Source organism: Carettochelys insculpta, chromosome 3, assembly GCF_033958435.1.
Source record: "Carettochelys insculpta isolate YL-2023 chromosome 3, ASM3395843v1, whole genome shotgun sequence".
NCBI lineage: Eukaryota > Metazoa > Chordata > Testudines > Carettochelyidae > Carettochelys > Carettochelys insculpta.
The window spans coordinates 144532061-144559851 of NC_134139.1; the positions used below are offsets into that span (position 1 = coordinate 144532061).

The 27791-nt window shown below is 41.1% G+C and overlaps 1 protein-coding gene across 1 annotated transcript in view; it reads left to right on the forward strand.

The window, feature by feature from the left end:
* Positions 1–27791, forward strand: part of ME1 (malic enzyme 1) — a 257621-nt gene that overhangs the window by 31565 nt on the left and 198265 nt on the right. Inside the window, exons 2-3 of the mRNA XM_074990961.1 lie at positions 12854–12987; positions 21516–21665. Coding sequence (XP_074847062.1) covers positions 12854–12987; positions 21516–21665 — 284 coding nt within the window. The remainder of the gene's footprint in view (positions 1–12853; positions 12988–21515; positions 21666–27791) is intronic.

Here is a 27791-nt window from a genome sequence, read left to right on the forward strand (position 1 = left end):
TAATGATGCCAGGCTTTGAGATCCCCTTCAAAGGTTTGGTGCAGTAAGCTTCACAAGCCAAGATTTTTTTTTTCTTTAATCACGTATTGCTCCCAAATCTTTGGCTAAAAAGAGGAAGGAAAAATCTGTTTGGGGTCTGTCTTTAATTTAGTGTGTGTGAAAATGCTTACTAAGCAGTGTGCATCACTGCTGAAAGCTTTTTAGTCAATAGCTTTCAGCAATAGATATTCATGATCCTCGGTTGTTAACAGATTTTGCACACTCTTGGGCCCTGTCTACACTATACCATAATTTCAAAGGAGCTTATTTTGAAGTAACGAACTTTGAAAATGTGCGTGTGCATCAAATTCATCATCCGCTACTTCGACGTAGTGGCCCGCCATTTTGAAAGGAAGCATCTACACACCCATGGCCCCTATTTCAAAATAAGAGGCCAGCAAATGCTGCGGATGGAGGTCACATGGCCCACAGCCCAGCCACTCATTTAAAGGGCCCCTCCCAGTGCACACACCCTGCATGTGTGCCTTTGCACATAGCTGAGCCACCACGGAGACCCTTATGGATCCTCAGCAGCTCCCTGAACGGGATTTCCGGCAGGCCGTGGCCAGCCTGCTGGCCGTGATGCTGCTGGCTGTCCTCCAGCAGCACCACAGGGCCAGCTGCGTCAGACCCCTCCTGCAAGCCCTCTGCTGGGGCAGTGGCTGTTTCTCACCCCAGTGATCCGGCGGTGCTGGGGCTTTCCCACCAGCACCGACTGGCAGGACCACCTCCTGCTGGGAGACTGGGATGATGGCCGGTGGCTGCGCAACTTCAGGATAACCAGGGAGATGTTAGAGGAGCTCTGCCACTGGCTTGCCCCCGCCCTCCAGCACCAGGACACAAGGATGTATCCCACGCTCCCCCTGCTCAAGAGGATAGTCATTGGCTTCTGGAAGCTGGCCACCCTGGACAGCCAGTGCTCCATTGGACATCAGTTCAGGGTGGGCAAGGCCACCGTTGGGGCGGTCCTGTTTGGGGTAAGCCAGGTGGGGCTGTGCACCCACCAAGGGGGGGGCACCCGGCAGGGGAGGGCCCTGCATGGGGTCAGGGAGAGGGGGTTCTGCGTGGGACTGGGTACCACCTGGCCACTCACTTATGGATGCATCTGTCTTGCACCCCATGTAGGTTGTCTGCGGAGTCAACACCCTTTTACTCCACTGGGTTTTCACCATTGGGGACCTGGACATTACCCTTGCCGGCTTCTTGGATCTGGGCTTCCCCAACTTTTTGGCATGCTGGATAGGACGCACAGCACCATCTGGGTCCCGGAACACAGTGCTCGCAACCTTTATAAACAGAAAGGGGTACCACTTCATGGTCCTTCAGACCCTTGTTGATTCCCAGGGCCAGTTCATCTACATGTGTGTGGGGTGGTTGGGCAGAGCCCATGATACCCAGGTGTTTCAGAACTTGTAGCTCACCCGCGGAATGCAGGAGGGAACCAACCTGCCCCTGCGGGAGCTCCCAGTAGAAGACATCCATCATGACCACCACATTGTGACCGATGCTGTGTACCTCCTGCATCCCTGGCTCATGAGGCCCTACATGGGACAAAATGACCCATCCCAGGACATGTTCAATGCATGCCTGAACCAGGCCAGGAAAATAGTTGAGTGGGTGTTCTGGCGGCTGAAGGGACAATTTAGATGTCTCCTCATAAGGCTGGAGATTAGCCTCCCAAGTGTGCTCGCAGTGGTCGTGGGCTGCTGTGCTCTCCACAATATTGTGGAGAGTAAATGGGAGCACTTCACCAATGGGTTGGGCCGCCGAGCCTGCCTGGGAGGTATGAGCAGCCATGCACAGTCCCGTGCCAGTAGGCGCAGAGACGAAGTGCATGTGGGCGAGGCCCTGTGAGAATACTTTGCCCCGGGGCCTGCAGTGACCCTCCACCAGCCATCTCCTGACCATGCCCCCCCCCCCACACCTTCACCTCTCACCAGCCTCCAAAATAAGGACATGGGAATAGGGGTGGAACTTGAACTTTAGTATTGTGAATAAAACTTGCATGTGTATAAGCCTCTACACAAAACAAGCCCCTGCAACTATGTACAAGGGGGAGCTATGTACAAGAGGCATGGGGCAGATGCACTGGGGGAGGGAGCCAACTTGGAGGAGGGAGCTGGGGTGGGTGAGGACTCATTTGATCACTGGGGTGGAGGGCTGAGGGCTGTGGTGGCCGCAGAACCCTCTACCAGCCCAGGTGCAGGGATTCCGAACGCCCTGTACTTACCGGCTGGTACCTCCATGAACTCTAGTGACTCCCAGCTGGAGGTGTCACGGTTTGATGTCTTGGAGTGGATGGCGATGATGAGTGTCCTGTTGCTTGAACCCTCATTCTCGCTCCTGGCCTCTGTCTCCTGGTCCCCTGGGTGGGTGCTGGTGGTGCCTGCGGGTCCCAGCTCCTCCTTGGTCTCCTTTCTGATTTGCGACCACAGTCTCCTTAAAAACAGAATACCTTATTTTTGTTTTCCATTCACCAGTTAGACATGGAGAAACAATGTAAGTGTATGGTACTTAACAAAATTATTAACTTTCCCATTTACCTCTCTACTACTGCTGTGAGTGGAAAGAACGGGGATCCATTCCAGCCAGCCAATGTTGTTTTTAAACCACGGTGATGTGCAAGTGCTGAATTGAGCTAGATGACTGTGTGATTGTGACATGATGACCTTTCTACTCTAGTGCAGCATTGGTGGCAATCACTCGAATATTTTGTAAAATAATTTTTATATGTGGAAACAAGAGAAGGGAGAAGGAACATCTTGCAAACTGGCTCTCTACATTTGTTGAGTGCATGGCTCAGCAGAGAAATAAGACTTTCACAAAGGTATGAACATCATTTTGGAGCACTTGTTAAAAACATTAGTAATTTTAATACGTTCTGTATTTTGAATGGGTCAAAGTTGACTTAATATATTTAGAAAATATTACTTAGTCTTTTCGTATTATGTTAGATGAAGGAACTGAATGAAGAGAAGGATTTATTTCTTAATTTAGTCAATCACATGAAATACATTAATTGTAATGCACTTTGTTGGTAGATATCTGTAGTCAGTTTTGTACCATTTTAAAAGCCAAGCAAGAGTGTTGGCTAAGCACATTAACTTTATCAATGACACTCAGGGTTTCAAGGTTTATTGTGAGTGCCAAGAGTTCTGCCTGCTCTCACTAATTTCTCTTCTACCTTGTAACAGGTAGCTTGGGGCACTCGACAGCTTAGTAGCGTGTGTGTGTGTGTGTTTGTGTGGGGGGGTGCTTCTGGCTCCGTGGTTGGATGTTCAGCCTCAGTTTAAGGATCCAGGTCTTCCCCCTCCACTAGGTCCCAGCCTGTTTTTAACTCCTAAACCGGGACAGCCTTCCCACTAGAGAGTCTCAGTCCACTGTATTTGTGCATGTTGAATAGTAACAGAGAGGAAGCCATGCTAGTCTATACACTATCAAAACAAAAAGCAGTCAAGTAGCGCTTTAAAGACTAGCAAAATAGTTTATTGGGTGAGCTTTCGTGGGACAGACCCACTTCTTCAGACCATAGCCAGACCAGAACAGACTCAATATTTAAGGCACAGAGAACCAAAAACAGTAAGCAAGTGGGACAAATCAGAAAAAGATAATCAAGGTGAGCCCCCTCCACTCTCTGATTTGCTCACCTTGATTATCTTTTTCTGATTTGTCCCACTTGCTTACTGTTTTTGGTTCTCTGTGCCTTAAATATTGAGTCTGTTCTGGTCTGGCTGTGGTCTGAAGAAGTGGGTCTGTCACATGAAAGCTCACCCAGTAAACTATTTTGCTAGTCTTTAAAGTGCTACTTGACTGCTTTTTGTATTTGTGCAATCTGGGGTTTGGTCCTTTAGTCCAATTAGGTAAGCAGCCTGCTTCCTGTGGAGGACTCTGTGTGTGGGGGGGGAGTGGGGTGGGGGGGAGTATCTTGAGTGGTACTTGGTTGTAGTCCCAGTCTCTGTTGGGCAAACAGTTGGAAGCTGGTGAGGCAGAGCCCCACAACATCTCTCTGCTTTTGTGCTTTTCTCTAGGTTATCAGTAAAAAAGTTAAATAGAAGCAGGTCAAGAATTCTAGAAACATGTATCCATTCATTGATGATACCCTGTTTATTGTGAGTTTTTATCAGTTAGTCATCTTTTAATCCATATAATATGTGCTATATTAATTTTATATTTTTCTGGTTTTGTAATAAAAATGTCATGCAATATCAAGTTAAATGTCAGCCAAACGTTTAATCTTCTTTTTTAAAAAAATCAAGTTAGTTTGACAAGCTCTATTTTCCATTAACCCTCATTGATTGGAATTAATAACATTACCCTCCTTTAATTTGATTAATCTAGTCTCATTTTAGTCACTCCATTATCTTGCGTGGGATTAAAGGGACACTGATAAGCAGGCTGGATAAAATTTGATAATTAAAAAAAAACAATTTTTTATTTAATCAGATTTTTATTTTTTAAAATCATCAATAAAATGTTTAACTTAGTAGATATCTTTGAATAGTCATGGAATGCAAAAGAGACTCCAGAGGACTGGAAAAGGACAAATGTAGTGCCTATCCATAAAGAGTGAAATAAGGACATCCATGGAGAATTACAGATCAGACATCTTAAATTTCAGTACTTGGAAAGATAATGGCACAGATTAGTAAGCAGTCAATTTACATACACTTAAAAGGTGATCAGTAACAAACAGCTTGGATTTCTCATGAACAAATCCTGCCAAACCAATTCGATTAGCTTTTTTTGACGAAATAACAACCCTTGCGGATGGGGGGACACAGTAGATACTTTGACTTTAGTAAAGAATTTTATACTGTCTTGTCAAGCCTTCTTTTAAACAAACCATGGAAATACAGCCTATGTGGAGTTAGTGTAAGATGGGTGAATAATTGCTTTGAAAATCATTCCTAGAGAGTGTTTTTCGGTGGTTCAGAGTTAAGTAGGATGAGCATATTTGGTAGGGTCTTGCAGAGGTTAATTCTGGGCCCACTTTTGTTAAATATCTTCATCAGTTATTTAGATAATGGCATAGTGAGTATATTTACAAAGTTTGCTTATGATATCCATTTGGGAGGAGTTGCAAGTGCTTTGGAGGATTAAACTTCAAAATAATATGGACAAATTGGAGAAATAGTCCTGAAGTAAATAAGATGAAATTCAATAAGAACGATGCAAAGTACTCTTCTTAGGAAGAAGCAATCAGTTTTACACATACAGAATTGGGAACTGACTACAGTAAAGGTTTGATTGTCCAGCACCTGGATAACCAGCGCATTGTGCTAACTGGCATGCTGCAGGGCTGGCTGACTTGCTGGTGGTAGAAGGGCCGGTGACCAGTATCAGGCACTCCCAGTTCCCTGGGGGTGCTGGATAATAGAGATTTTACTTTGCCTAGGAAGGAGTACTGCGGAAAATGGCATGGGAGTCGTAGTGGACCAAAAGCTAAATATGAGTCAACAGTATAACACTGTTGCATAAAAGAGCAAGTGCTATACTGGGATGTATTAACAGGAATGTTTCTGCTCTACCTCTGCACTGGTTAGGCCTCAGCTGTAGTATTGGACACCACATTTCTGGAAAAATGGGGACGAATTTGAGAATGCATAAAAGAGCAACAAAATGATTAAATGTCTAGAAAATTGAGCTGGGAGGGAAGTTTGAGGACAGTTAGGTTAGTTTGGTTTGGAGAAGACTGAGGAAATGTTTTCAAGTACATAAATGGTTGTTACAAGGAGGGTGAAAAAATGTTCCTTAAGTTCTGAAGATAGGGCAAGAAGCAATAGACTTAAATTGCAATAAGCATGGTTTAGGCTGGCCATTAGAAAAAAGGTCCTAATTGTCAGAATGGTTAAGCATTGAAATAAATTGCTGAGGAGTTTGTAGGAGTATCCTCATGGGAGATTTTTAAGAGTATGTTAGACAGTGTCATGTAAGATACAGGTAAAATTCAGTCCTTCCAGGAGTGCAGGAGACTGGACTAGATGAGCTCTGGAGGTTTTTTCCAATCCCACGATTCTGTGATACTATAATGGATTATCTTTATCAGTAACTGAAGCTTTACTAGTTTCTGCCAAAACTGTGCAGGCAGTTAGTACACTATCACAAGTATAAACAAGCAAAAAAAAAAAAAGTTTTTTTGTTTTTTTTTTTTAAAAGAACTCTTTCCCAACCTCTTAATTGTGGAGGCTGTAAATGATCATGGAAGATAACACCACACTAAGTCTGAAGTATACACTAAGGACCATAAATGCATCAACCTTTTTGGTCATAAAAGCTTCTCTTTCATGACCCTGAACTGGAGAATAGTGAATTACCAGGCATGGATAGCAAAATACTATCATGTCTAATGCAGGAAACTCATAATTTTGATTGATCATCTTCCCTAGGGACACTGAGAACTGTTGAAGGCCAGGACTTATCAAGGACCTTGTTGCAACCTAGAGGCAGCTAACACTGCACCTCATTCCATTTTTAATACTGTGTGTGCGTGTCAAGCATTGTAGCTGCAGCTGTCCAAATTTCCTATGGGGGTGCAAAATACCATAGAATAACTTTCTTGGATGGATTGAAACTTTTTCAGAGTGTCTGCTGACGACTAGTTGCATACCTTGAAAGATCAGGAACTGTACTCAGATCTCTCGGTGTACATATTCATCTTCAAATGAAAGGAAATTTTGTATGTCCCAAATAGTGCAGTGATTCTGTCTAGTGCAATTCTCCAGCTTTCCTAGACCTGCTAGACCACTGAAGAAGAGAGTACAATATCAAAAGAAGAGGCATCCCACCGCAACTCCTCTGAATCAAAACATCAGTTTTGATGGTCAGGGGTTATGAGTCCAAAAAATTCCCACTTTAGTAATTTTCAGCTGCATCGCATTGCCCAATTTCTTTGCTCTGGAGACCATCTGTCCCACATTTGACTTGCACGGGAGTAAATTATGGTTTTAACAGTGGGTTATTCCGTCCATTTCACTTCCATTCCCTTATCACATCCCCTCCCGTCCCCTGTCCTTTCTCAGGGACTCTTCTCAGTAACTTGTTTTCTGAGACAAGAGGGGCCATAGAACCAGTTCCAGTCCAGCACAAAGGAAAGTATTTTCTAGTTATAAGACCAAACATGGAAGCTATAGTTTGCTATAGAGAGCAGACTTCTAAACAACTTTGTGAAATTGCAGACATTCAGGATGGTAAACAAAGGTGAAAGTAAGCTGGTGCACCCTGGGTAAGAGTGATTGGCTGGGCGGCAGGGCTCTGGATGCTGCCAGCCACCATAAATGGGCTAAGGGTTCTGTGCTGGTGCTGGGCATGAGTGGCCCTCTTCAGCCCACTCACCTGCACAGGAGCCAAAACCACCTCTTCTCTTAGCCTCTGACCCCAGCACTGGATTGTCAGGGGCAGGGTGGCAAGGCCCTAGCCACAGTGGGCTCAAGCCAGCATCTGTAGCCTCTTCTACACATCAGCCTCCTAGGATTAGGTGCAGTCAGGAATGCCTGTTATGGTCCCTTTACTGAATCAGGTGCAAGCTAGTCAAAGTTATAATAGATCATGTGGCCTGTGTGTTCCACATAGACCATCCTGGAGGAGCAAGATCCACTTCTTTTTGTTCCAAAGTAGTAAAGTGGTAGAACTGGTATATAGGCAGTCATGCCCTCATTTCATCCTCTTACCTTCCAGGGATGCAGAAGACTGCAGCCCATCAGACGTTTTTCCCACAGTTACCAGTGGGAACTGGACCCTAGGAGCCTCAAACAGATTTTTCTGACTTAGAGATATCCAGAAGAGGATTTCTTTGAGACTACAGCCAATGAAAATAGAAAAAAAAATCTGTTTGAGAGGATGTCCTTGGAAGACACCTTTCTCTGTGCATTTTTTGAATGCTGTCGATTATGAAGGTGTTGAACAAGATCAAACATGACAAAGCCAGGGTTGTCATAGTTTCACCAGTTGGCTGAGCCAGGCCTTTACCGCTACTGGAAAATCTACTATCCAAGGTATATGGGTAGAGTTGTGTGTGGATACAGAATTTGCATTTTCATCTGATTTGTGATCTGCAGACATGGTTCACAGATAAGCAAGGCTCTATTTTTGGGTTGCATGTGCATCTGAAGTGGAGCATTCATATGGAAACACATCTTGAAAAACTCCAGTTACTGCACAAACTAAATAAACTTCACTTCTCTTGAGCAAACTTGACAATGTAAGAGTACTTCTTGAGAAATCATATACTTTGATAATGAACAGCTTACCAGATAATCTTTGCTGTTAGGCTGTAACAGGGATTAGAAAATGGTAAAGAAATATCTGTTTGTCTTTGATTAGTTGTGCAGTGAAGGAATTTTAGCAAAGAGTGAGAAACAAGAAAGAGGAAACTATTAGCGAATCCAGAAGTATATAAATATAGTTGGCTTGTCGTGAGTTAATAATTATTAATTAATTATCAAAAGTTCCCTTCCAAATATGGAAAGTTTAAAAACAAGGATCTTCCTTTCCAAAAAAATCCATGTTTTAGTATTTTTGCATGCATGCCCGTGTATTTTCTTGCTTCCCAATTAGTTTAAGGAAAGAAAATGAGAAGATAGAAGTGGTTGCTGTTCAGGTCACAATAACAGGAACTTTAGAGTTCATGCCCCTCCTTACCCCACCCCAAACAAAAAGAAATCCAACCTAGGGTTTAAAAGAAGAGTCACAAGCTCCTGTTCTGAGGATGAAAATTGCGAGTGTGATACATTTTAAAAGTCAGATTAATCTGAGCCTTGGTATCATAGGATCTTTAAAATCTCTAAATAGGAATTATGTGGTGAAACAGTCCCTACAAGTAATGTTGTTGGATAATACAAAGAATCCTAGTTTCACATATTACTACCATCAAGCAATAGAACAGTACCATTGCTTAACAACTCAATGTTACTGATGAGAGGAGGAGTAAAGGTACTGTATTTGCATCCTCTCATATTGTCAGACAAAATGTTAGGTTACGTTGTCTTAAATTCCTTAGACTACAATACTTATGGAACAGGATTGCTATGTAAAAATGTGCATAATAAATGACATGTAATGAGATATGTATGCATCAGGAATGATCTTTGGACTCCTGCTTATACCGTGCTAAGGGCAGGCAAGCATACATGCAATCTAGGAGGTAATGTAGTATGAGAGCCCAGCTGGATCTGGAGCACGCTCTGCTGGATGATGAATGAAACAGCACTGGTAGCCTTGGGGGGGAAAAAAAAAACGGTTTATGAAAAGTTCAGAAAGACAAGTTGGTCGAAGTGCCAGGGAAGTAAAATCAACCCTACTCATACCATATGTATCATAAACAGGAAATTGCACACATTTTATACCTAGGAAAATGATTTTTTTCTTATCCTTTAAGCCAGTTTATATAATATTTAAATTAAATAGATCTCTCTCTCTCTCTCTATCTCTCTCTTCCTTTCTTGTGGATATGTGGTTTCTTAAAAAACTTGAGAGGAAAAAGGAATGAAAAGATCCATGGTGTGAAATTCCCCTATTTATAAAAGCATGTGCCAAAGAAAAGGAGAGTGTGTAAGCTAAGCATGCCTAAGGCCAGCTATACTGTACTCAGCTGTCCACATACTGTAGGTGGCTTTTATGTCTTTTTGTATTTCTGTCCAAAAGAAATTACGAGCACAAGAATGGTAACAACATATGGAAAGAATGCTATCCCTGAGATAAAGTGTTTTGAAGAACTCACTTTGCAACATGTGTTATACACTTTTGTATTTCTTTTTTCTTAATTGTGATTAGTTTAATTTGGGCAAGAGGAGAAGGGATGAATGCAAGTGATAACTGGTCTGCAAACGTGTTAGGCCAACACAGATATTCCATCCGTAGAAGTATTTTAGATATAGTGCATTTCCATGTATTCCCACCTCTAGACTCTTATGTTGAAAATTGTGTCATTTTTGAATCAGTAACACCAAATAGAGGCTAAGGGCTAGAGGAGTTTAGGAATCTCAACTCCCGTTGACTTCAGTAAGTCTGCTACAATCTTTACAGATTACTATGGGGTGTGGAGGACACTCAGCACCTCCAGTGCCTAGCCATAAGAGGGGTTGCTTACTTTGGTTCGTTCAGAGAAACTCTGGGTGAAATCCTGGTTTCACTGAGGACAATGGCAAAATTCCCATTAATGTAGCATGGGCATGGGTATATTCCATAAAGGAGGTACACAGATTGTGTCCGCGTTTATTGATCAGATCAAGAAGAACCGATATTCTTGCAAGAGGTTAGCATTGCTATTTTTTCTTGTTTGTAGATACAGTTTGAGTTAAGTATAGCAAGGTGTACAGTAGTATTTTTCATGTAGTTATCGCTTTGTCTTTTTATACAGTGACTTTAATGGACTTCAATTTGGCATAAACGGAAATCCATACAAGTAAAAGATTCCATATTCACATAGACAAGATGGAAATGTTATATTTTGTTATGTTATGTGGGAAAACAACATCAGGACACGTCAAGTATCAGAGGGGTAGCTGTGTTAGTCTGGATCTGTAACAGTAACGAAGGGTCCTGTGGCACCTTATAGACTAACAGAAAAGTTGTGAGCGTGAGTCCAGCATCTGATGAGGTGAGTCTGTGCTCACGAAAGCTCATGCTCAAAACTTTTCTGTTAGTCTATAAGGTGCCGCAGGACCCTTCGTTGCTGTATCAAAACATGTATTTGTTGGACTCATAGGCTACAAGAACCAGAAAGGGACCTCAAGAGGTGAATCCAATTCCCTGCCCTCATGGCAGGACTAAGCACCATCTATATAATCCCTGGGTGATATTTATCTAACCTGTTCTTAAATATCTCGAATGATGGAGATTCCACAACCACCCTAAGCTATTTATACTAGTGCTTAACCACCCTGACAGTTAAGAAGTTTTTGCTAATGTCCAGTCTAAACCTTCCTTCCTAAAATTTAAGCCCATTGCTTCCTGTCCTATATTCAGAGGCTAAGGAGAATAATTGTTCTCCCTCCTCCTTTTAGGTACTTGAGAGCTGCTATCATGTCCCTCTCAGCCCTCTCTTTTTCAAATGAAACAAACTCAATTCTTTTAATCTTCTCTCTTAGGCCATATTTTCTAGACCTTTAATCATTTGAGTTGCTCTTCTGTGTACTCTTTTCAGTTTTTCCATGTTTCCTAAAATGTAGAGCCCAGCACTGGACACCATACTGCAGTTGAGGCCTAATTAGCACAGAGTAGAATAAAATAATTACTTCTTGTGTCTTGCACACAATACTGCTGTTAATGCATCCCAGAATCATGCTTGAGTGTTTTTGTTTTTTTTTTTTCCAACACACTGTTAACTCATACTCAGCTTTTGGTCCACTCTGACCCCTAGAGCCCTTTCTGCAGTACACCTTCTTAGGCAGTCACTTCCCATTTTGTATGTGTGGAACTCCCTAAGTGCTGTACTTTATATTTGTCCTTACTGAACTTCATCCTATTTGCCTCAGACCATTTCTCCAGTTTGTGCAGATCTTTTTGAACTCTGACTCTATCCTCCAAAGCACTTGCAATCCCTGCCGACTTGGTATCTTCTTCAGACTTGATAAGTGTACTCTCTATGTCATCTAAATCTTTTATGAAGATATTGAACACAACTGGCCCCAAAACCGACTCCCATGGAACCCCACTTGTTGTTCCCTTCCAGCCTGTGAACCATGTCTAACTACACACCCTGGATGGTTGTCCAACTAGTTATGCACCTACCTGATAATAGTCCCATCTAGGTTGCATTTCCCTGGTTTATGGATAAGGTGGACAAGTGATACTGTATCAGGGCAGCCTGGGCAAAGGTATAGGAACTCCCACAAGGCAGGAGTTCAGGAGCAGCTGTGGCACATATAGCCCTGTACTGTTGTACCCGTAAAGTCCGTACAGCTAGAGGAGGAGCTTAACTATCTGCTGTTACTTAACAATCTGCTGCTATTGCAAAACTTTAACTCGCTTACATTCAAAATAATATAAATGCTTCAGAGCAAATTGCAGTGAAACCCTGGTACATAAAGAACATGGTGGTCAAGCTAACAAAAACCTTTCACATGCCCATCCCGTCTATATAGAAAACATTTCATTTAATTTAAACTGTTTTTCTGAATGCCCGTAAGAAATCCAGTGAGCTTTTCACAATATTTTTTCATTTATATCCGAAGCGTTCAGTAGGATGAAAACTATGGATTTGACTCAAAGCCTCTAAGTGTTTTTCCATTGACTTCAGTGAGTTTTTCATAATTGATAGGAAAGCTGGTGTATTGTATTTCAGCCAGTGAACTGCTTAAGTGAGTTTTCAACTATTATTTTCATTAGAGCTCTTGAAAGAGTTCTGAATATGAGAAAGCATAATTGTTTACCGTAGTTGACAAAATGAACATATTCTCAACTTTTCATATTAAATGCATGATTGGAGGCATTTGGCTTGTTCACTGCTCAACGTTTTGAGGTAATTGACTACTCCTCTGCTGTTCCATTATTTTCTATAGGAGTTACTGGGAATAATATTTGAATGCTGGAAGACCATGCCTTAGTGAATGGGTGGAGCTGTTACAGTATTATATCATGATCTCTTGAACTTTTTAAAAATCTGTCATAAAGTTTGCATTGAGTTGAATTAAAGCTTGGATAAAAGAGTGGCGGTGCTTTCAAATACCTACTATTGATAGACAATATTGTGGTTTTTGTTGCATTTTAGGGGAGGTTGCCCCCCAGTTAATGCAATATTTTGGTAGTGAAAAATATATGCTCTTTTTTGCGTTGGTGAAGGTAATCCTGAAGGTAATGCTATGTTCTTCTTACACAGGGCATGGCTTTTACTTTGGAAGAGAGACAACAATTGAATATACATGGACTATTGCCTCCTTGCTTTCTCAGTCAAGATATCCAGGTTTTAAGGATTCTTTTGAATTTTGAAAGACAGACATCTGACTTGGACAGGTAAAGTAAATCTAATCATTTTCCCCCAAGTCATTTCTTGACTTCTTTACATATCTTAGGAGAAGGTGTTGATGAATAAACATATTTTTTCAGTTTTATAACTGAAGACCTTTATAAGCTTCTGGTGCTTAAAGAATGATGGAAAACATTACACTACCAAGCAGCATACATTATGTTACTAGAGCAGCTTTGATTTAAAAAGCGGCACTAGTATTCAGTTCCTGCCTTTATTCTCGACTGAAATAGTAATATTTGATTTTTTTTTTTTTAAATCAGAATTCTTTCCCTGATAACCAGGGAAGATGTAGCAGGAGCAAATGAACCTATTTTAATTAAAGTCCAATTCTGAGGAAAATGTTCCAAATGGTACATACAATTGAAGAAAATATTTAATAAAATAGAATTTTTTTAAAATAATTGTATTATTAGTGGCTATTTAATTTTCACATAATACCCACTTATTTATTTATTATACAGTAAACTCTCAATTTAACAGACTAAGATGGGGAAAGGAGTGTCTGTTAATACCAGAAGTCCATTAAATCTCCAGGACTGGAGGGACCTTGCACAGTGGGAGGAGTGTGTAACAGCCCTGGTGGCTTCTCTGGCCCCGGTGGTCCACCTGCTGCGTTGGCCCCAGCAGCTATGGTGGCCCCGGCTGCTCCTGCAATGGTAACAGTGGCTCTGGTGAGTCACCGGCATTTTTTGGTGTGGCGGGGGTCTGATGAGAAGCCGCCTGTTATTTCCGAAGTTTCTTAAATTGGGGTCTGTTAAATCAAGGGTTTACTGTATTAAAATGTGGGGTTGCTATCAGTAGTAGTTAGGTAAACAATTTAGAGGTCATTAGCTAGGAGGTGATGTACCTTTACAGAGTATTAATAGTTTAAAAAGTTAAATCTTGTCTGTGCGCATTTTAGCTTAGTCGCAATCTGTTTTCAATTTTCATGTTCAAATAAAATTGATTTTCTAAAAGTCCAGTCGTGCTATATGTTGTGCAGTGAGGAAATCCTCTGCAAACAGAATTTATCTGTCTACAAGACAGATATTGTAAAATTTGGGGTTTAGCTTGTACTACTGTACTTTTGGGTATCTAATTAACATAATATAAAAAAAGACATCGGTTCGCCACCATGTTTGGAAAGTCACTACATATAAAGCGACGTTTTCTGAGGCGGGGGGAGGGAGAAATGTGTTGGAGGTAAGTTATTTATTACTGTCCCTACCATCTGTTGCATTTGTATACTCTTGAGTAAATGATCTAGGGAGGAATTGTTATCTGGAAGGTTAAGATTGTATCAGAATATTTTTAATAAAAGTCAGGTACAAGTCATGTGCAATAAATTAAAAGTAATGGAAGATCAGAATATGCCCCTCACTTTTAATAAAAATACTCTTGGGGGAGGTCACAGAATCATAGGGCTGGAAGGAGCCTCAGGAGGTCATCTAGTCCAGCCCCCTGCTGCAAGCAGGATCAACCCCCACTAAGTCATCGCAGCCAGCACCTTGTCCAGCCAGGACTTAAAAACCCTTGAGGGATGGAGAATCCATCACCTCTCTAGGCAATGCATTCCAATGCTTCACCACCCTCCTGGTGAAGTAGTTTTTTCTAATATCTAACCTACACCTCTCCCTCTTCAACTTCAGACCATGACTCCTTGTTCTGCCATCTGAGACCACTGAGAACAGTTTCTCACCCTCCTCTTTAGACTTCCCCTTCAGGAAGTTGAAGGCTGCTATTAAATCACCCCTAAGTCTTCTCTTCTGTAAACTAAACAAGCCCAAATCCCTCAGCCTATCCTCATTGGTCTTGTGCTCCAGACCCTTAATCATTTTTGTTGCCCTCCACTGAACTTGCTCCAGCAAATCCACATCCTTTTTATACTGGGGGGCCCAAAACTGGACACAATATTCCAGATGTGGCCTCACCAGTGCCGAACAGAGGGGAATAACTACTTCTCTAGATCTGCTTGAAATGCTCCTAGTATGCCGTTAGCCTTCTTGGCTACAAGGGCACTCTGTTTACTCATATCCAGCCTTTCATCCACCATAACCCCTAGGTCCCTTTCCATCGTTCTGCTGCTGAGCCAGTCAGTCCTCAGCCTGTAACAGTGCTTGGGATTCTTCCGCCCCAGGTGCAGGACTCTACACTTCTTGTTGACAATAGGAGCATTGCTGGGGGCTGATTTCTAGTAGCTGCTCTAGTTCCAAGGAGTCTGATTAAACACTGCTTGCTGCTCTGGGTCCTATCTGCTGTTCTCAGGGGTTGGGCGCACACCCACCAGCTGCCAGCCAACTGCTCTAGTGGTGCTTACCCAACCCTGGCTGCTGCTTCAGCTCTGGGACTGCTGTTTTGATAGCTTCTCCAGCCTTGGCACAGAGATGTCCCAGAGCCCTGCCACAGTTGATGTACCCAAGTTTGATTTAGTGCGTCTATTAGGAGCCAGGGAGCCCTGTCAGTGCCAGTTCTCCTGCTTCTCACGAGAAGTAAGTGAAGTCAATGGGAGAGTTTTCTTTTGTTGACCTCCTGCAGTGGAGATGGCATGGAAGCTGGAATTAAGATACATTAACTTTAGCTACATAATTATCATAGCTATAGTTGTTTATCTTAATTTGACCTTCCCCTACACTCATAGATCTGGCCTTAGACTCAAAGAGTGTTTTTTTTTTGTGAAAGATGAGTTCACAGTCCTTGCAGCCTCATTCTTCCAAATTCTTGGTTCTCATTTCCTTTGTCCTTTTCTTGTGATCTTTATTCAGGACTACTTAATTACTTGCCTGATAAGTATAATTAAATAGATACAGTCTAATTATATGCAGTTTGATACATACTGGACATTACTATGTGTCTAAAGTTTTGCTAGAGATTTTAGTTGGACGAAGGTGTCATTATAAAAATCTGATAAATAATCAAGTAATGAGACCTACAGCACGATGCAAGTCGTTTCTTCTTGAGTTTTCTCTTTGGGCCATGTGCAAAATATTTGGGTCCTCTTTAGTTAGTTGATTGCAAACTACCTCCCTACAAACCGTTACGCGAGGGTGGTTGCATGTGTGCGTGTGTATTTTGTACCATTGCATTCACTCAGTGCAGGCTAGCATTTTAGACTATCTGCTTCTTATGTAATTTAAATTATAATTTTAGTGAAACATAGTGATGGGAGAGGTTCCAGAAGACTGGAAAAGGGCAAATATATTGTCAATCTATAAAAAGGGAAATACGGGCGATCCAGGAAACTACAGATCAGTCAGCTTAACCAGGAAATATAATGGAGCAAATAATAAAGGAATCCATCTGCAGATATCTGGAAGATAAGGTGATTGGTAACAGTCAGCATGGATTTGTCAAGAGCAAGTCATGGAAAACCACCCTGACAGTTTCTTTGATAGGGTGACAAACTTTGTTGTTAAGGGGCAAGCCGTAAACATGGTATACCTAGACTTTAGTAATCTCTTGATAGTCTTGCATGACCTTATCAGTAAACTAGGGAAATACAGTATAGATGTGGCTAGTCTAACGTGAATGTATAACTGGTTGGATAATCCTTCTCAGTGAGTGTTTATCAATGATTCATGCTGGAATAGCTTAATAAATGGGATCTGTCTTGGTACCAATTCTATTCAAGATCTGCATCAATGGTATGGATGATGGCATAAAGAGTACGCTTATAAAGTTTACAGATGATACCAAGCTGGGAGGGGTTGCAACTACTTTGAAGGATAGGCTCATGATTTAAAATGATCTGGACAAACTGGAGAAGTGGTGTGAGGTGAATAGGATGAAGTTGAATATGGACGAATGCAAAGTACTCCAGTTAGGGAGGAGCAATCAATTTCACACATGCAGTTGGAATGGCCTAAGAAGGAATACTGCAGAAAGGCATGTGGAGGTTATAGCAGACAACAACCTAATATGAGTCAATAATGTGACACTGTTGCAGAAGAAGCAGACGTGATTCTGGGATGCATTAACAGGGTTGCTGTGAGCAAGACACAAGATGAAATTTTTCCACTCTACTCTGTGCTTATTAGGCCTCTGCTGGACTGTTGTGTCCAGTTCTAGGCACAACATTTCAAGAGTGATGTGGAGAAATTGCAGAAAATCCAGGAAAGAGCAACAAGAATGATCAAAAGTCTAGAGAACATGACCTATGAAGAAAGGCTGAAAGAATTGGGCTTGTTTAGTTTGGAAAAGAGAAGCCTGAGAGGGGACATAACAGTTTTCAAATACCTCAAATGGGGTTACAAGGAGGAGGGAGAAGAATTATTTTCCCTAACCTCTGATGATAGGACAAGAAACAATGGGCTTAAATTGCAGCAAGGGAGGTTTTGGTTGGACATTAGGAGAAGTTTCTTAAACTGTCAGGGTGGTTAAGCACCAGAAAAACTGCTTAGGGAGGTTGTGGAATCTATATCACTAGAGATATTTAAGAGCATGTTAGACAAACTACTACTATATAAGGGATGGTCTAAATGGTGATTGATCCTCCTGCGATGGCAGGGGACTGAACTTGACCTCTCTAGGTCCCTTCTAGTTGTAGTATTCTGTGATTCAGTCAGTCTCATACTACATTTCAAATCCTTTTGTGTTAGATGCAGGCATCATCCTGATCAAAATTGCATTTCTTAGTATATCAACATGTAGATCACTTCTAAGTATGTGGTTTGACCTGTTGCTAGTTACATACTATCTGCAGTGCATGGCTATAGGTGTGGTGCTATCCTTACTTTTGTTAGCTCTTTTGGATACCTTATTTATTTAAAAACAAAAAAAAAACTTGGAAGTAAAACAACATTTTTTTTCTAATGAATGTCAGATATTTCAATTTAAACTGAGGTATAAAACTAAGAGTAACAATTATATATTATTGCAAGTAGCGTCACACTATTTGGTTTGTTTTAAAGGGCCCCAACTCAAAAGTCTTCAAGCAGTTTTAAATCCCTTCTCCAAAAGATCACTTTACAGAATCTGGAAAACAGAATTGCTCTGAATAATGAGACCGGCGAATGAAAAGATCATTTGCAGTATTAAATAACAGCAACTGATTTCAAAGAAAGTAGTAATAAAAAGAAAAATGGGCAAGTGTTCAGAATCAGAGACTGGTTCAGTCATCTGGCTTCCATGCATGGTTGAGCAGTCTAGCATTGTCCAATCCATGGTATTTATAATAAGTTCTCCACCTGTCAGTCTTCAAGACCCTGTGGCAAGGAAATATATCTCTCTAAAAATTTGCCCTGGTGGACCTCATATGTCAGTCAGAGTTGATGATTATGAATGGATCAGTATTTTGGAGTAGATGGTAGGGCGATCATATAAGTTAAAATATGGTGATTTTGGTTTATAATGATATATGCTAATTGCAGACAGAGCAGTGGATATTAAAAGATGGTGGGTGTAGATATTAATAATATACTTATGACAAGTATTTTTGAAAATACTTGTAGGAAAAAGGAATAAATGTGTGAAGTTAATTTTCTTAATATTTGATATAAAATCCTTTATTTTAAAAAAGTGATTTTATGGCACATAATGCTATTCATAATGATCCTATATCTTTATTGAATTATTTCAATTTCCAAAAAAAAAAAAGCCCACCTGAGTGTCTAGGTGCCTTTGACATTAACATTTTTTTAAATCAGCATTGGTTTTTTTTAACCCAGTCCTGTCATCCCATGAATTTATCAGATTAGAATTTCCAGCCCACTGTTCCCACTGGACAGGTTAACTGTGAGTTTTGAAAGGATTCTTGGCTTAGAAAAGGTCTATAAATTCTGTAAAATTGTGACTGGTGTTGAGAAGGTACATAAGGAAAAGGTTATTTATTTATTTATTCCCGTAACACAAGTCATAGGGATCACCAAATGAAATGAATTAATAGGTGGCAGGTTTAAAACAAACAAAAGGAAGTATTTCCTCATGCAATGCACAGTCAACCTACAGAACTCCTTGCTAGAGGATGTTGTGAAGACTAGGACTTTACAAGGATTAAAAAAAAAACCTAGATAAATTCATGGAGGCTAGGTCCACCAATGGCTATTAGCTTGGATGGGCCGGAATGGTGTCTGTAGTCTCTGTTTGTCAGAAGTGGGGAATGGGGACAGGAGATGAATCACCTGATGGTTTCCTGTTCTGTTCATGCTTCTGGCAAACCTGGCATTGTCCACTGTCAGAAGACTGCATACTGGGCTTGATGGACCTTTGGTCAGAAACCAGTGTGGCTGTTCTTATGTTCTTAAAATAGCAAGAACAGAAAGTCAGGGTACACAAAATTAAGATTTGTGTACCAAGTTTTAGCTGTGTTGCACTAGTGGACTATTTTCTATTCTTTTCTTTGTTAAATAGAAATCTTAATGTATTTTGGTTTATTCTGTTTTTTATATACATATATGTATATAGAAGTAAAATCTACAGTGTGTACAAAATGTTAATGTTGGAAGACTTTTATGTTTGTGTTTCACAGCTCTGAGTTTCAACTATGCAATGTTAATATTTCATTACAATCACTTTTTCCTTCGCCTGGATTAATTTCTTACATTTAAAATGGGAAAGGAAGGAATTCTCAACAGTTAGTATATAAGTAATTAAAAGTGAATTTTGACATTTGTCTTATTAGAATGAATTGGAAAGATAATGTGATTGTGTTTCATAAAGGTGAATGGGTTAGGTAGGAACACATTCAAATTTTTGCTTATGTTTTCTTGAAGACAAGTTTTATGCAAAGGATTATTAAGATACCTAAAAAAACACAAAATGCCACCACTGTCAACAAAATATCCATAAATATATGTTTACATATGCCACAAGAACTTTGAACAGAAATCTAATTGTACAGAGAGACACGTACAGACTTTCTCCCCTTCTCGCACTTTTTCTTTGGGTTAAAAGTATGCTGTAGAGTGGGGGTGAGGAAACTTTTTACTTAAGGCTGCACTTTTTGTCCCTGCAATTAGTGGGGCTCCCCAACCTGTTTAATGTAATCCAAACTGATGGAAATTTTGGTTATGCTCATGCATGAAAAGTACTTTAGATGTGTATAAGAAGGTAAGTATGATAAATGTAAAAACGTTATACACATACATGAAAACAATAACATATTTAAACATTTTTAGTGAGAGGGATGAGCCTGAAACCCAGTAGCCAATTGTACAAAATATCAGACCCCCTCCCCCACAGGGGTATAGCACACGGCTATAAATAATCAATCTCTCTCTCTGTCTCTCTCCCTCTCTGCACAATGAGTCTTTTAATATTCCTGACTACAAATAATGTCATATTTATTGGAAAATAGTAGGTAAATATATGTTTCTATATTTGGAAGGAAATTGAGTTTTTAATTTAAACTAAGTTTTTCATTATTTTCCAAGAAAAAATAATAAGTTGACTTTTCATAAAGTAAATGAATACAGTGAGGTCAATGTAAAACACACAAAAATTAAAAAAATTCAGTGTTAAGGGGGAAAACTCTGGGTCATATGCTAAGCTTGTCTAACATATGTGGTGTACAGCCGGTAGAGTTAAACCAGTTTATACCAGAAGAAGATCTGATGCCCAATCTTTAAATCATCTTTTCTACTTCACAAATTGCAATCGGTCCTGGGCAACCTTAGAGACTAACGAATTTATTAGGTCATGAGCTTTCATGGGTAAAACCCACTTCATGTGAGGAGTGGTTTTTACCCATGAAAGCTCATAACATAATAAAATTGTTAGTCTCTAAGGTGCTCTAGGACCGCTTGTCAGATACAGGACTACTTGTTTGTGAAGCTGTAATCTAACATGGCTACCCTGACAGCTCTTCTACTTTACTTCAGATTAGGTTCTCTCTTTAGTTCCCAGTGATAATGTTATCTAGTATGCATGTTACAATAGGTTGAGCAAAGATGAGTTAAACAGGGATTCTCCTTTTTTTTATATTTATTTATTTAAACTGATTGTGCAGTGCTTTCAAATGCAAAGCTACCCTTGATTTCATTAGGAGATCAAGGACTTTTGGAGGATTCAGTAGGAGCCAAGGAGGACTGCAGGACCAGGTGTTTGGCAGATGTGCCAGTATTGAAATCTGTTTGCAGGGAAGTATGGAAAACAAACATTCTGCTTGCATTGGAAGAAATTTCTTGGAGGTCTAGAGTAGAAAAAATGAAACTTTAATTCTACGCCTTTCCCCACAAGCGAATGTAAGAAAATCCCACTCAAAGTGAAACATTTGGCATGTATAGATTAGGGTTTATGTCAGACCCATGTAGCTGTTTCAGTGCAAATGAATCATTTTATTTCTGGCAGGAATTATGTCCCTTCTCAAGCATGTGGCTGTCACCTTTGCAATATTTTCAGCTTCTCTCTACTCTCTAGCTCAGGTGTGTTCTCTTTTAGAACTGAATCACGTGTTCTACTAGATTATGGTGAAATTTAAAGGGCCAAAGATTTTTTTGGGTGGGGGTGGTTGGAGCTTTAATTCTTTACATACCAAATTTATTTAACTATTTTAAATGTTCACATGGATTTCTGTATAATTACATTTAATTCTCCACAGATACATTCTGTTAATGGGTCTTCAGGATCGAAATGAGAAGCTTTTCTACAAAGTGCTGACATCTAATATTGAAAGGTTCATGCCCATTGTTTATACTCCCACTGTGGGTCTGGCTTGCCAACAATATGGTTTAGCATTTCGGAGGCCAAGGTATGTAAGTTTATACTACACGTAAAAGTAATTCTGTCTTTTTTTCCCCTCTTGACAGGTTTCTGTAAGTGTGTGTTTTTTGTTTTTTTTTTTAAAGCATAGTTGAATGTAACCCAAAACTGGAATAATGGAGATAATTCAGATTATATTAACTACATTTTTAGTCAAAGTTAAATGGTAATTTGTATTAAACTGTTGTTAGTATGTTAAAACATGGATGCATTTTATAATGTTATTAAGCCTAATTGGACTTTTCTACCCCCATAATTGCATTTGTTACGTGTTGGCAAAAGGATAAATTGGCCATAATCCAAATTTAGTTTAGAAGTCTGAAGAGCATTGGCCTTAGAACATGTACACACACACCTCTTCCCTAAATATGCATATACGCGCATATATATATATATAGATATAGATATAGATATAGATGTATGAGAGAGAGAGAATCAATCAGAAACGATGAGAAGTCCTGTGGCGTCTTATAGATTAACAGATATTTTGGAGCACGAGCTTTCATGGGCAAAGACTCACTTTGTCAGATGCAATGTAGTGGAGATTCCAGAGGTCTAATTATACAACCTCATGAAAAGGGGGGAGTCCAGAGTTGAGGAGGTCAATCAGTCAGGGAGGGTGTGCCCCATTTCCAGCAGCTAATGTGGAGGTGTGAACACCAAGAGATGAGAAGCTGCTTTTGTAGTTGGCCAGCTACTCCCAGTCTCTGTTCAGTCCTTTATTAGTGGTGTCAAATTTGCAAATGAATTGTTTGTTGCCATTCCCGATGTCTGATTTGTGTTGATTTATTCTTTTACATAGAGACTGTCCAGTTTGGCTAGTGTATAAGGCAGAGGGACATTGCTGGCACATGATGCAGACATCACATTAGTTGATGAGCAGGTGAATGAGCCCCTGATGGTGTGGTTGATATTGTAATGATATTGCTGGTGTAGATATGTGGGCAGAGTTGGCACTGAGATTTGTTAAAGGGAGTGGTTCCTGAATTAGTTACTGTGGTGTTGTCTATAGATGCTGGTGAGAATTTGTTTAGGTTGGAGGGCTGTCTGTAGGTGAGGACTGGCCTGCCTCCCAAGGTTTGTGAGAGTGAAGGATTGTTGTCCAGGAGGGGTTGTATATCACTGATGTGCTGTGGAGAGGTTTTAGCTGTGGGCTGTGTGTGATGGCCAGTGGTGTTCTGTTTTTCTTGTTGGGCCTGTCTTGTGGCAGGTAACTTCTGGGTACACGTCTGGCTCTGTCAGTCTGTTTCTTCACTTCCTTAGGTGGGTATTGCAGTTTTAGAAAAGCTTGGTAAGCATCTTGTAGGTGTTTGTCTTGTCTGAGGGATTGGAGCAAATGTGGTTTTACTGTAGTGTTTGGCTGTATACAGTGGATTGTGTGGTGTGCCCTGGATGGAAGCTGGAGGCATGTAGGTAAGCAGAGCAGTCTGTGGGTTTTGGGTATAGGGTGGTGTTTATATGACCATCGTTTATTTGCGCTGTAGTGTCCAGGAACTGGATCTCTTAAGTGGACTGGTCCAGGCTGAGGTTGATGGTGGGCTGGAAACTGTTGAAATCACAGTGAAACTCTTCAAGAGCCTCCTCCCCATGGGTCCGGAAGATGAAGATGTCATCAGTGTAGTGCAAGTAGAGGATGGGGGACTAGGGGATGAGAACTGACAAAGCGATGTTCCAGGTCAGCCATAAAAATGTTGGCATGCTGTGGGGCATGAGTGGCTGTAGTGGTGCCACTGATTTGAAGGTATAAATTGTCCTCAAATTTGAAATAGTTCTGGGTGAGGACAAAGTCACAAAGCCAGTTGTGCCTTGGCCTCATTAGGATATTGTTCCTAACAGCTTAAAGTCCATCTTTATGTGGGATATTGGTGTAAAGGGCCTCTACATCCATGGTAGCCAGGATGGTGTTTTCAGGGAGGTCACCAATGTATTGTAGTTTCCTCAGGAAGTCAGTGGTTACTTCAGGGTAGCTGGGAGTGCTGGTGGCATAGGGTCCGAGTAGAGAGTCCACATATCCAGAAAATCCTGTAGTGAGTGTGCCATTGCCAGAGGTGATGGGGAGTCCAGTATTTCCAGGTTTACGGATCTTGGGTGGTAGACAGAATGTGTTCAAAATTTTTATAATATTTTCTTGTTTTCTTGGACAATAATATGTGAAGATTCAGCACATAGTGGCTTTTGTGTCTAAAAAAATTTCTATCAGGCAACCTCTTGAATTCACTTTATTTTTGTTAACTTTTTTTTTTAAGTTTCCTTTTTCAGTATCAACATACTGTATCAGTATTCATGAGATCTTCCTGTTGCTTTCTTATATTATAAACCAGCATTTGAGAGAAGGTTGAAATACATAATTAAAATGATACTATTCAAAAAGATTAATATTTCTTCTCAAGGGCCAAATTATCTGCTGGTATAAATCAGTGTAACTCTACAGTGGAGTCAGTGGAGATATGCAAGTTTATTCTGTATAGGATAAAGCTCAGGCCCCTTTAATTTCCCTGTACTGACACTTGGAAGGAAATGGTGGGAAGGGGAGAAAGGAAGAAATAAGGTGTCACATCTGTGCTCTTCTCCCACCAAAACAATGGAGAGAATTCCCCACATATCTACTGAGATTAAGCTGTTGCACAAATGGCCTGCACACATCTGTCATTACTTCATGCAATCACTACAATAGGGGTTGGAACCAGCGAGCTGGGAGTGCCACTTCACCCCCTGGTTTGAAGTAGTTTCCTATATACATGTCCTATGTATGTGGTTTATAGCAGGGGTGGGGAAACCCCTGCCCATGGTCTCAATCCAGCCCCAACAGCTTGGTGTGTTCCGCTCCTTGGCATCTGGCCCACAGAGGAGTAGGGCATGTGGAGTCCTGAGCCTGTTGGTCTGGGACTGGATCTGGGCTACGGCTCTGCCTGGTGGGGACAGGAGGCAGCTCCAGGCTCCTCACACCACTCTCCCCTCCCTCTCCTGCAGCTGGGGGAATGGCAGCACAGTGCTGCCCTGAGAGGCTTTTCTCTTGCAGCTCTGATTGGCTGTAATTACAGCCAAACAGAGCGGCTGGGGGGTGGGGGCAGTGCCTGGGAGCGGTGGAAAAGTCTCTTCAGGGACCACTTCTCCACACTGCTATTCACCCAGCTGTGGGAGGGGGCAAACAGAAGAAAGCTCTCTTCTGTTACCTCCCACTCATCTGCCAGACCCTCCACGCCCAGCCTGCTCCTGCACCCCTCTCTCTTGTGCACAACCCCTACCCCCACTCTGTTTCTGCTCCCTCCCTTCTTCCCACCCAGACCCTAAACACCCACCCCTAGCTCGCACCTGCATCCTGCCCAGACCCCACATCTACTCCCTGGAAGTCTCCTCCCACACACTGAACACAGCCCCCATTTTTGATTCCACCTGGGCCCACAGAAGAGTTGATCTGGACTGAGGGAAGCACTGAACCTCTGTCCTCCATTCTTCACTCTCTTGCCCCTGGGGTGGAGTGTGAGGGAGTGAGATGGCTCAGTCAGGGGCCACATCAGTGAGGGTTTTGGTTTTTTTTTTCCTTCTCATGTTTATGTGGGCCCTGCATCAGTGGCTCCCCACCCAAAAAGAAAATCCCCACCCCAGTTTACAGTTTGGTTCAGTGGGTCTCAGCACCAGTTGTTCCAGCACCCCCGATCACAAGTGCGCCTGTCAGGAATAGTTTGAGTTGCTGTTTGGGGTCTGTGCCTAGCACAAACAGAATGTAAAACTGTGCTTTGGAAAATTTGATGCTATTTTGGGGCACAAGGAGAGATTACAAATAAGCTGTATTGGAGTTCCCTTTTAACAGAGCTAGCCTTTCAGATCAAAAGCCTTAAGACAACAGTGTAACTAAGGGAGCTGCAAGGAGTGAAGGGAGAAATTAGTTGGGCTCCCTCCTAGCAGCAGGAGGAGTTGTGTCAGAGGGCCATGTTTTTAGATTTGCATTGCAGGAACCAAGCCTGGAGGTCTTGAATGAAAATCTGTCTGTGGGCTGGTCTGTGTCCGATAGGATGTCACAATTTTCTAGCCAATCAGAAACGAAGTGGATGTTTTTGCTTTCTGTGGCGTTTTGGTCATCCAGCATACAAGGGAATCCACAAAGACCCTGAAGGTGTATACATAAATCTGCTTAACAGCTGGAAGGTAGATATTGCCAATTGTGGCAACATCATAGGGATACTCTTTCCTAACATTCTCATCACGTCAGTGATGCTGATGAGGAAAATTGTGTCATGGGGCTGTCTAGAAATGCTAAGGGTGATTCTATATGTCAACTTTTCAGCCCTTTCTAAACTTCAGAATGAGCAGGTTGCTCACTCAAGTAGTTCTCATTGCCACAGTAAATGCTTCAAGAGAGATGTCCCCTGTCTATATTGGATTACTATTGTAGAGCAGGATGTATAGTTACCACATGTCATTGTGTGAAGAAGAGTGGGATTGGACAGGAGTTCCACTGTGTGGGAACTTGCACTGCTGCCACCTATCCCTGTCTCTGCCCTGTAGAAACCTTTCCTTCAAGCTCAGCCATCGAGTTTGAAGAGCCTGATGCCCCATTCCCCAGTCTGACTCTAGTCCACTGTTCCTAATACCCAAGGCGGGGAGCAGAGGGGGCAGGATGGAGAGAAAATATCTTATGTTGTGGATATTCAGAGAGCTGCCTAGGTATAACTTCATTAGCTAATCATTGGCAGAGATGGCCTGATTTTTTTCCAGTACTCTTCTAACATTATTATTTTATTTTAAGATTAATTCAACACTAATGAATGTGTTTCTGCATACAGAGTTATTCTTTAGTATCTTTTGTTTCAGTGTGTATTCAAAAATGCTGGTATGTCATTGTCATTTTGCCAAATAGGAACTTCTGCAAGTCTCCACTGTACATCTTTGGCATGTCAGGTGATGTAATTTAGTAGGCTCATAAAGTATTACAGATCCTTACACTTTCTCATATCCAGTTAAATTCTTGTTTTTCCTATGTTTAATTTTTAAAAAGGTACAAACATTATTATTTATCATAATTTACTGTAAGGGGAGCTTAAGCATTAAAGTGGCAGCTGTCAGTGGCACTGAGCTGAATGCCATTTTGCTTTGAAATTTTGAATAGGCCAGTGACGTTGCCTTGTTGCCAGAGTTTGGTGAACTGCTTCAGCTGATGGCTTATTTGGCTAGGTCCATGCAGCACACATTGATTTGTTATCAATCAGGACAAAACTAAGTCCTGGAAGATGCTTGTACAACAAAAGTCACCACCATGTTTGGAGGCCTTCAGTGGCCTCTGTGGAGATGCTATGATATCAAGCTGTGAAGCTGCATGTCTACAGCACTACCGTTATACCGGCTTTAACAAGTGGGTGCTAGGAAAAACCAAAGAGAAGTGGACTGACGTTTTTAATTCTCTTTGTCAGCTGCTCTATAGTAAGTGCCAAGATTAGATCAGTAATGAGAATACCTGTAGCAAAACACGGATCCATCTTTATCAGTCTGGTTTGGTTTAGGTATCGTATATGCTCTTAAGATGTGAGGGGAATTAATTATGAAGTGTATTTCCCCAAAAAATTGACTGCCTCCTTAGGGTGTATAAGTTCACTAATAGCTTTGGTGGTGCTATAAAATTGCCAGACTGAACATGCTGCCAGGGCATCCTGTTTTAAAGACCTAGCTGGAGATCGATCCATGTAGTACTTGATCTGCAAGGAAGCTTTCCATTGGTATTTGCCTTGCTGATTTGTTGTGTTCGAGTAAGTAACTGAATTTTGTAGACCCAGCAAATGACCGCAGTAGAAACAACAGCAGGTGTAACATAGGATAAATGTCCATTTATTTATTTTCTTGTTTCTTCTGTATTTTGTTCAGCAGCATGTTGAAAACTCAAAGCTAACAAATTGGTATTTGGGTAGTGAACTTAATTTTCTTGTGATTTGGTGCTTAGTACTACTAAAAATTGTCAGGTCATAATATGGGAATAATTAGTTATAAATAAATAAAATTAATTGAGAAATAGCCACTGGTGGTTAATCCATTATGTGATCTCTGTCAATGTATTTAATTTAATTATTAATATTATTTAAAGACTTGTCATTTATCTTAAATATAAATGGTCAAAAGGAAAAAG